This window comes from Solenopsis invicta, chromosome 2, assembly GCF_016802725.1.
Source record: "Solenopsis invicta isolate M01_SB chromosome 2, UNIL_Sinv_3.0, whole genome shotgun sequence".
Taxonomy (NCBI): domain Eukaryota; kingdom Metazoa; phylum Arthropoda; class Insecta; order Hymenoptera; family Formicidae; genus Solenopsis; species Solenopsis invicta.
This window is the reverse complement of record NC_052665.1, coordinates 6,620,777-6,632,389: the sequence shown is the minus strand read 5'-3', so window position 1 is coordinate 6,632,389 and position 11,613 is coordinate 6,620,777. Positions and strand designations below refer to the sequence as shown.

General features: G+C 34.4%; 1 protein-coding gene across 1 annotated transcript in view; it reads right to left on the bottom strand.

Annotated features, from left to right (window-relative positions):
* Positions 1 to 1,257, bottom strand: part of LOC105200800 (phospholipid-transporting ATPase ID) — a 30,332-nt gene extending 29,075 nt beyond the window's left edge. The window contains exon 1 of the mRNA XM_011168535.3: positions 1,081 to 1,257. Coding sequence (XP_011166837.1) covers positions 1,081 to 1,114 — 34 coding nt within the window. The 5' untranslated portion in view covers positions 1,115 to 1,257. The remainder of the gene's footprint in view (positions 1 to 1,080) is intronic.
* Between the last annotated feature and the right edge of the window lie 10,356 nt (positions 1,258 to 11,613).

Genomic DNA, 11,613 nt, shown 5'->3' with positions numbered 1-11,613 from the left:
TATTAAAACTCGTGAAGTATAACTCCGAGTACATAAGAAAATATTATATGTGTAAAAAAAACTTTGTGTAAAATTCCACCTATTATAACGAGTAACTGTTATATAATTACATCCACTACGATAGATGTAAATTTCCACGCGTTTGTAAATTAAAATCCTATAAGCGCTACAATATTATTAATAGAGGAAAGTCCTACCAGTCAATAGTCCACCCTCCTAAAGCGGCCATCCCGTATTTCTCGAATGTTATAACTTTTAAATGCAATAATTATAATGTATTTAAATATTTTATGCATAATAATTCACATTGATTTTTGACCACAATAATGTTCGTAGAACATTTTCATAATATTCCACGAATATTGAAATAATATACCACGAATATTATATTAAAACAGACATGTAACATTAATACAAAATTCTCATAATATTAAAAATATTGAATAATATTCTGGGAATATTATTTCAATGTTTAATAGTATTCGTATAATATTCTAGAAATATTGTAGCGTTTACAGAGAACATACAAGAGTAAAATTAATTTCTTAATTTGTAAATAAGCAGATTGCAAAAGTAAATTTGTAATACATATAGAAAATGATAGAAATGATAATGTCTCAATGACTTAACAATACTTTTTGCAATTGTTATTACACATTCCAATATTGCCTTCCTATCATACATGTTATAAACAATAGAGTGATTACTGTACTCGCACACTGTGATGCTAGGCGGAACAGAATTCTCGCGCATGCATCATAAACGCTGATCGCTCTACATTTTACAGCGATACGTGAAATGTTGATTAAACGCGTCCTCTTCATATAGTCAGTATTATTGTCAATGTCCCTACCATATAGTAATACTAATGCTCGAGAATCAATAAATTTAAATTAATATTCTATATCAATCCATTAACGATCAACGATAATGTCAATATTTGATACTAACGGTATCATTAACCGTGTAAGGTCCCTATAATAAGAATCATTGATGTCGACATATATTATAGCGAGAAAGGCGAGTCGCATTATAATGCAACGTGCATCACGTGTCAAGTAAATATCTGAGATCACTCACCTTGCATAGGCCGTGTGGCAGCGCTGCGCGACATTGTTTAAGTGGTTTAATTTTAGGCTGTACTTTCGAGTTAGGCGCTTGTGGACGGAGTCTGTCGATATATCCGTCGACGCGGAAGATTACGGCCGTTAAACGGAGCGACCTTCCGACGCGACGCTGGTCAAGTGTTGTAAAGTAGGCATCAAACGTGGGTTGAGGCGGTATAAAAACGCGATGCGTAAAAAATTCTCCCTCTGTCTGGCAAGCGATTAACGACGTCGTGTTCAAATGCCACGTGGAACTATTCGCGGACAGGATCGTTTCACTGCCAGCAGCGACAGACGATCCTCGAGCGAGACGTTCCGTTTCCAGAACGTTGAAGAGACGACGTGAAATCGATGGTCCTTCCGTGGGTTGCAAAAGACGAAGAGGATCGAGGCACGTAGGTGACGACGGAGACGATATTCTTGTTGATTCTCTCGGTGTACGATCACCACCGAGGACGAGCAACGAAGGAGGCCTCCTGCTGGATATTCGACGGCGTTGACGATGATGTAAGGCACGGCGCGGTGACACCGCGACGACGCTCAAGTCGGATATTCCGCGGCGAGATAATGACGACAGGATATCCGGTACAGGAGGTACGGGTGGTCCTTTAGGGGTGGCGTCCATGTGGGGTGGATAGTCACCTTCGGTCTTCCCTCCCACCTACGAACCACCTCTTCCTCCTCCAGGACCTCGTCCTCGAGGTGCCCCAGCTTTCGGTGGTGCCCGCGGACACCACCCTCGTAGGTCGCCAAGTCTCACCGATCGGTTCCCACGTTGTTAAATCTCGTGAATGCAAGCTGCAACAAAGAAAAACCGCGATCAAGTGTCGTTAACTCTTTTTTTTTTATATCTTATTCATTCAAATAAAAAACTAACGTCAATAAAAATTCTTCCAACTTCTCATAAATATTATTAATTTTGCTTTCGCGGTTTTTTTTTGTGAAATTTGTTCCAAAGTTCGAAAGTGCTCGTGTCCAAATCGAACCTCTTTTTAGTGATTTCTTACATCGCCGATTGACTAATTTAATATAAAATTTTCTGAATAGTGGTACATTAGAAAATTTCTAGATCGATGCGAGTGTATGTGCGCCTGGAAAAAGGAAGGCACACATCGAACAAAACTGATTATATTACATCGAAACCGCAACCTCTTAGCACTAACACTCAATCGATCAGATCTAAAAATATAAAAAAATATTTCTAATCCTAGAAATGTCTTAGTAAACTATTATGAGTCATCAGGCTTAGAATAAATTAAATTTATTAATTAATTTCAAATTGAATTATCATATTTGAGTTTTCACTTATTTTTTTCTCAATTTACATTTTCGACTGTTAAGTACTTGTTTGTATTCAATACTTAACAAAAACAGACTAAAATCTTGAAAAAATCTACAAAAATAAAATTCGATTTGGAATCGATGATAACGATCGGAATCGATCGGAAACAACATATTTCTATTTTCCACTATAATTCAACGCAAGTAAAAGGCACATCAAAATAGTTTTCAGTAAACATGAAGGAAATTTAATTATTTTTCCAACAGTAACTTCAGTTTGACGATCAGATTTCATTTGCGCTTTATAGATAGCAAAAACTGCAAATAAATCCAATGTACCCCACTTTCTTTTATACTTAAAAATAAATTTTTATGTATATTTTTTAAAAATAAAAATAGATCATCTTTTTTGTAATAACACATATTTCGATGTATCAAACTGCTTATAAAAAATTGTTCTGCTCGATAAAAAGGGAGAACGGTCGAATATATTCGGCGGTAAAATGAGGGAAAATATGATGGAAAGTCCTGACGAAATGGACAGTTCGAGCCTATCGATGAGGGTCTGTTCACATAAAGGCATCATTCAGCAATGTTTGATTTATATAGCATCGAATATGCTGGCGTCCCCTCTAAAAGAACGCGACAATATAAAGCGACTAAATGCACAGTAACCAGATGACATATTTGACAAACGTGACCGCAAACTCGTGAACAATCAAACATCATAACATTATGACAAGGCACTACTATAAATTATTGCAAAACAAAGTTTATTAGCATTATCAATTTTAAATTAAAACGGCGATATTTTCATGTGTATAACTTTTGTTAGATATTTTACAAGTGAACAACAGTAATCTACATATTTAAAATAATTTATTTCAATGCACAGAACTAAAAACACACAATGATACGATAATAATATTGATGAACCTTATGACTATATGAAAACCTTATGATTGAAGCTTTTATTTCTATCATGCATGACTCAGCAGATAATTGTAGCAGATAATCAAGAATAATATTTGTTTTTCTTTAGAGAAATAGAGACTGATAAATCATAACATAAATCATATGTTCATTAACGTATTTTATCGGTTAAAAATCCAGGTAAGTGTTTTCTATGGCGGTTTCGCCATCGGTAAATAAATCGACATGTAATATACGATGCAAATGATTTATCCATCAAATATAATGGTGCTTATACGTATTTACAACAGAAATTCATGTTAATAGCAATCATATCGATTATCATTTATGGGTTCATTAGTTATTTATTGCACCTCTATTCGCGCATATCTTATTTGTATAGCAACAAGATGTACAACACTGTATCTAAACACTTTCACTGTCAGTCAACATTGAACGCGGTATTACATTACAGTTGACTCAAAAGTATTCTGTTACTCTAAACTCTAAACAATTATTACTATGTTAGACGAGTCATTACTAAACAAATAAAATCATAACGTTAATTCGCCAATTATTAAGCAATGTAAAATTAACAACGCGATATTAGATTATAGCGAAAAAATTTCTTCATTTAAAGGCACTGACATTTTTTTTATTGGAATTATATGATTTTTTTACACAATATAATTCTTTTAATTACTTTGCACAGAAAAGTATTAGAGTTGTCAAAAAGTCAATAGTTTACAAGATTTATTTTACACTTTATCCTGGTATGTTTCGACCTGACACATAAAATATTTGAAAAAATATTGTATTGTGATTTAAAAGTAGTCCCGTACGATAAATAATTGTACTGTGTGAGGATAAGTCATTCGTAATTTACGCAATATAAAATCATCAACGCGATCAAATTGCATATCGGACGCTTAACGAATAAAAATTGTGTTAACGGCGGCCGGTCACGAGAATCCACAAGCTGACGAACGTGGAATATGGAACGCATGAAATCCAGTTCTCAATCGTGTATCTCAAGGACACATCGGCATAACCGTATTTCGCAGCACTGCTACACCGGCGACTAACGTACTACGGATCAACGGTGCATACAGGTCCGATGGTCAATCGAAGCAGTGTCGCGCCAACTACCACCCTCGTTACGTATTCATGTATCCTTGATTCACAGCAAAGTTTTGTCGCGTCTGACGTGTCCGCGAACGGTGAGGAATCGTTTATTCGTAAGCTCCTTTTCGGAGACGCGAGTTAAGGGCTTGCGTTATGGCCTTGCACGGACCGACGGTTTTAGGCCTCGCGTGCGTTTCGTAGTTCTTTCGGGAAAACCACGCGCGCGTTTTGATCGGAGATTGTGACGGAGGCTACGAGAAGTATGGCTCGAAGATTATCACGCAAGATTTTCCCATTTTAATTCTCTGTCGCCTTACACTCCAGTTCCTTTTTTATTACCCTAACATTAAAATATCTGTTGACTCGAGTTTTTTTCACGATAAAGAAAAATGTTAATGCATTAAATTCTAAATTACATAATTTGCTTTCGATAAGCGATACGTTCCTCGTCGGAAAGCAATTGCGTAGAAAGTTAAACGTAATTTCAGGAGGCCGCGATAGAAATGTTTCGTAAATAATTGCGCTAGAGCTTTTCGTGTCACGGGATAGGTAGCCGTGACGTCATTTGAAGGTTTCAGCTGTCGGCATGAATGAGGCCTTAACGTATGCTTTATCGTCCGTACGATGATAATTGAGTTAACGCCGTGCGCGCCGTGTGTGGAATGAAATCTGCAACCCGAGGTGATATCGAGCATCAACTTACGCGAGCTCACTTGGCTCGCATTCTTGGAATTAAATCATCGTAATGAATTAACGATTAATGTAGCTTTCACGTCAACACCAGAGCTTGCAAGTACCGCTGACTTAACAATGAACGTGGATAATGATAAATCTTTCAAACCGTGCAAATTTCTGTAACTGTCACAAATCACGCGACAGAGAATGGATGAATGTATATATGTATATTGCTGCGTTCAGTATTTTATGTTTATTATTCATTTAGAATATTACGTAGAAAGTGATATGAAAGACTCCTCCAAACTTTCTTTAGCTTATATAAAATTTATACATTTAATATTAAAATATTTGTTCGCTCATATCTTTGCCAAGATTATCAAAATTATAATTTTGGCAGTGCCGAGGTACGCGCGTCTATTAATCTTAATTAATTTTAATTTTGACAAATATATACGTATCATTCTCGAGTGAATTTATTAGTGAATTTATTACGCTAGTTGGGCGAACTTACTAATAGCGAAATCCATTTTCAACTCGCAGTGTAAAGTAATGGCAGCTCGTGTAACTAGGTACAGCTCGCCTGGGATCAATACTTGGAATATTTCTTTGCTCAAGTAGCCGAATATTTAAAGGTTCCCGTCGATCAATATCGTAATGGGAAAATAATAATATTATTACATCGAGGTAAAATTTAGATTAATAAAAAAAAAATTATATTTATGAACTGTGAGAGTAATGGAATAAAAAAGTAATGAAAAACGGAAAAGTAATGAAAAACGAATCAGTATATTACCATAATCGTGGTAGATTATCTACTACAGTTACTAATGAACATTGAAGTTCTATAACTAATGAGAATAATAATGTCTCTGCCAAGAGTACTTTAACTGCGCTCTTACGCAAACCATAAAAAAAGCCATTTTAGATAATATCTATGATATTTCATTTCAAAAATAAGGCTAACAAGATATTTAAAAAATATATGCATGATTCTTTTCAAAACAGCAGCCTTGTCAAGCCCTAACATTCTCATATAGATTGTAAGCTCTTTTAACAAATTAATTTAAAGATCAATGAAGTTTCTTTTTCAAGTATATTTCGTACATAAGTGTACATGTTGCAGTAAAAAACATGTACCTAGATTCTTTCGTGATACTCATTAGACGTCAAATTGCGTTCTCTAATGTGAAAGTTGAGTCCATTTATAGAACCTTTAAAAGCGTTCGCGCATCAATACGTCGAGACGTATCGTAAATATTATATGATGACAATGATATCGTATTTTCTGATGGCGCGTATATCATAACGCAAGATAGATTGTAAAACAATTAAAATATCAAAATCAACGTGTTAACGTCTTAATCTCTTCTTTAGACTAACGGTTTGGTTCGATGAGTAATTTAATTCTTAACGGAGACTCGGAGCGTAGCGGAAAAGATACTACGAGATAAAAATTTCAAATTATATAATCATGAATATAAAATGAGTAACTGAGTTTAAATATAATTTGATATGATTATGCTAAAATGCACATACACATATATACACATGTATACGGAAATATTATTATCGTGACACATTTTATGAGTAATTGAAATAGATATAAAAAGCACACTCAGTCACTGTTTTTTTTTAAGAATTTATAGTACGCGAATAAAAAGGAGATAGCGAATATCTCAACAATACTTTGTTATATATTTTCTATATTTTTTAATATGTTATATTTCTTATTATATAATTTATTTAATAATTATATTAAAAGAGAATTGCATAAAAATATATCCTAACAATTTCATTCGATTTTGGACATTAATAACAACAATCTTTAATTGCAAGCGTACATTCCGTTCATTCATTTTTCCCTGATACCGCTATATTTTTACAAACTAAAATATAAAAAAATAAATTTATTTAAAACTAACGTTATTTAAAATTTCTTTGTTAATTAACTTACGTGTTATTAAAAAAAAAAATAGTCTCTAGAACGCATGCATAAAAAATCATAGAAACTGAAAGGAAAACGGATTAATTAAATTTTCATTTTCTTTTTAATTGCCTTAAGAAGCAACAAATGCATGATAAAGTAATTCGTGTAGCTATATTACACTGCCCATATTGTTCTCTAAAGTCCCAAGAGTCTCATGTAGCGGTGCATACACATTGCGATGCATATACCACCTGTTTGCTCGCGCCTATATTCCGACAATGCATGTGCAATTCGAATCCTCGACCACTTTGTATTTTGTCACTTCTATTACGTTTCTTATACAAACATACTTCGCATACTTTTTCAAAGTATAAATCATTTTAACGCGACGAGTAATTGCACACACGTGGTATCCTTTGGATTGTATTTCTCAGTTTGGCTGAGATCCGAGCTCGATTGCATCAAGTTCTAATTTATTACATTCTTCTCTAGTGTTGTCCAAAAATTCTCGACATTAAATTATAAATCGATTATTAAATGCTGCAGATTAATGTATGAAATGTATTCATCGGTTTATATTAAAAACAACATACACTACATAAAGAAAAATAATTTTATTATTGTAACAAAATTATTTTTGCTATTGCATATTTGCAGTCGCAGCGACAAAATTAACACAATTTTAGAAATTATTCATTAGTAGAATAGAAGCTGTTTTGTTGCTAAAATAAAATAAAAAATTACCGAGTGTATTTGTCTTTTACAATTACGTTAATTTAATGTTAAAACAAAATATATTCTTAACAGACACTTTGTTATTAAAGCAAAAATTCTGCTATTGCCTTTCCGTCTTTCTATGCTCCTTCAAAAATAAATTTATTCTTACAGCAGAATATTTTGTAGTTTTAACAAACTTATCTCTAGCAAATATTAACTAGTACTAATCTCGTAACTAATTTTTTTTGCTTTCCACACAATTATTAACAGATTTTTCTACAACAGCATAAAATCTGCTAGCAAATTAGTTTATTCCGTATGCATTCTAATGTTATCTCATTACAACAAATAATATTAAGTATTCGTTAAACTGTGTTTGGTTAAACTCATTATCATTTTTAATATCATTTTAAATAAACAATATTCGCATTTCCACTTCTTTTCTATATAATGTAAGATTTGCTGTGTAATATCCTTTAATTTAATGAGCACCTTCTGTGTCAGCTGCAGGGTAACGAAGGATAAATAAGCAGTGTAAACATTATTCATTCGAGTGTATCAACTGATGACGGACGGTTTTTGTACTTTGTAACCTTGAATGCATAATAAACGTCTGATAATTATTTAATATCTGAGGTATTATTTATCACCCCCTCTTACAATAATTTTAAAAAACTAATGAAGCAGCCTTGTTACGTACAATCCATTTTCCGCGCAAGAATATCGCAAAGAAAAAAGAGCGATATTAGCGCACTTCGTAAGTGATTATAACGATTGCAACGGCCGTGAAATACCAGTTTAAGATTAGACGTTCGATTGTGCAACTATTGACCAAGAATAGTTTGTAGTTGCGGGAGTAGAAGTACGGAAAGGCATCGTGTCAGACATCATAAAGACGTTCGCGCGAGTTGCCATTTTCGCAGTTCGACGTACACTGTATATTGCAACTGCACTAAAGTAGACGCCTGTTGAAAGCTGCGGTATTATTACACAGCCCGTTGTAACCGTATGTTTAGAAAAACTCGACTTTGCCGTATCAAGTGTCGCGATATGCAATCGTAAAGCGAACAAAGTCGGATGTATGTAGCTTGAGAAACTTGAGGAATTTAAAACTCGTTAGTGACCGAACCGGTAGTAAATCATACTTATGCCAAGCAAAAAAAGAAACGAAAGATAAAGAAACATACTGGGCATTTAAAACATGATCTTGCTTTTGTAATTTTAATATTATTAGCATATCGTTTAATAGCATCTATAGTTTACTTGACTCATAGAAATTCACGTAGCTTACATATATTTAAAAAAAAACACTTAAAAATACGTAAAAATTATGATTTAAAAATTACAAAATTTAAGCAAGAACTTTAATTTCACTTTCATTGCGAATTTTGCTTGGATACGAAAATTTTGATGAAACCGTCATTCCGTGCCAAAAATATGAACGAAGCGCGCGTGGAGAAGATTACGATGTTCGCTTTTTTCGCGAAATGAAAACACGTCGTGCGAATAAGCTTTGTTGAAGAGGTAAGAGATCCGTGCCGATTGCACGCACGTTGGCGAGATCACTATTGGCGTTCGGCCAGACATGCTGTTGACTTTTCCATGGATTTATTGCTATTCCCCAAATATACAATCTTTGCAGAAATCAAAACGTTTTTTGCAGATTGTCCCCGAAATTGGCGGAAGGCGAACGTATTGCACCGTTTCAACATACGGAGTAAATTCTATTCTCTACGCAAAAATGTCAAGGTCTTTTTATTCTTACGCCTATTAATAATTCATAAATGACAATACAAGAAGTTGTGTAACATGTAATCGACCAGCAGTTGTGTAATCGAGCGAATCTGAGAGATCGAATTACGTAGCAATATCTGTATTTTTCGAGAAAACAAGAATGAATAGTAGCGTAATAAAAACACAAAGTTCCATCTATTTTTGTAATTATATAATAATTTTAAAAAATTATAGACTGCGCAAATTATAACGGTCAACATGACACGATCTCCGCCGCGCGATCCTTACGTAAACTCGCATCTCTCGTATGTATATCTAACTGTCCATAAGAGAGACGTGCATGAGCATCCAAGAAAAGGTAATGTACGCGCGACACAAACGACATTGTAACGTCATCTTCATTGATCGTTTAGTGGTCACGAGCAACATCGAGAAACCCGCCATTCTCAGAACGTTATGAGAATAAACCGGATAATTTATGAATAAGTTCGGCTGCTTCATACAAATTTATTTTTACAAAATAAAAGCAAATCTAGTTTCGTTCAAACCCATTTTTACGAAATATCAGTATAAACAATCAACAAAGAATATTTCTAAACTGTGTAGAATATTCGATAACAGATAACGTCTGACGAAAAAATCAGGATATTTCTCGTTGAAAACTGAAACGATCTTCGTACCCTATAAGCGCGTAATATTATTTTTATATTAAATAATATTCTCAAAATATTAATAAAAAAATAGTTGTATGTTCACTCCTGATAATACGTGAATATTATATAAATATTCTATAAAAAGTAAATAATAAAATTATTTACTTCAATATTTTAAATTATCAGAAATATTATAACTTTTAAATATAATAGTTATAAAATTTATGAATATTTTGTGCATAATAATTTATATTAATTTTTGACCACAATAATATTCGTAGGACATGTTCATAATATTCCACAAATATTATGTAAAACCGGACATGTAACATTCACACAATATGCCTATAATTAAAGTAATATTAAAAATATTGAATATTCTCGAAACGTTATTTTAATTTTTAAAAATATTCGTATAATACTCTATGGAATGTTATACGCTTATATGGTACATCTCTCCACAATTCAAAAGAATTTTCAAAATCTTCAAGCTAAATATCTTGCGATAGTTATACATTATATAAAAAAAAGTCAAAATCCTGTTAAAAGAGAATTAATCTTAAGATTACAGAAATATAGTTTCGTTATTTTTCATCATATTATCCACTAAACACGCCATTTAACTCCAATAAGAAAAATCGTTTTACTTGTTCAAGTAAAAAGCATCAAACGCTTCTGTTACCGATCATGCCTAATAGCGCAAAAATTGAATAGTTTGTGAAAACTCCTAGACACCGAAATAAAAAGAAAAGCTGTAACTGGATATTATGTACCGCAATAATGTTAATGCAAACTAATCTCATGTGTTTTTCTTTTCTCGCGTTAGGTATTCCGCACACGAGCGATAGGCGAGATCACGAACGCTCACCTTGCAGACGGCTCTTCGTCGTCATATCTTAGCATAGTAAAACTTTCATTTAGCGTGTTCGCTCTTCGTGACCGTCGGAAGAAACTCTCGCCCTTCGCACACGCTTCTCGTCGCGCGCACCTACACGATGGACAACAGCCGATGCGAGATCCGAGTCTCAATTAATTTGTGACTTTCTCCGATCACTGCTCTGGTCTACGTCATCGCGGCGGCGTCGCGGCATGGTGGAATTCCCCGCGGAAACTTTTTACTCGAGGTTGAACGTCCTCGACGACGATCGTCGATATCGTTCTTCACCTCACACCATTTTTTCCCTCCACACGCATTTGTGTTTATCGACGCTCCGCGTGAGTTCTCAGCGTGCGCTCGACGATCGATTGAACTTCCCTTGCAGGGTCAAGGTCGCGCGCGCGGAAAGATCTTCGATCGAGCGATCAATGAGATGAACGAGCTCGCTCCACCTTATGAGAGACCGCGTTGTCGAATGCGTTTTCCTTCTCTCCGGCGAGAAAAGCGGTCACCGATTATCGTTGTAAAAGATCACCAGGCACGCCACTCGAAAAAGCTCGCGACCTTGCGCGCCGCGATCGCTCGATTAAAAAAGCGCCGCAA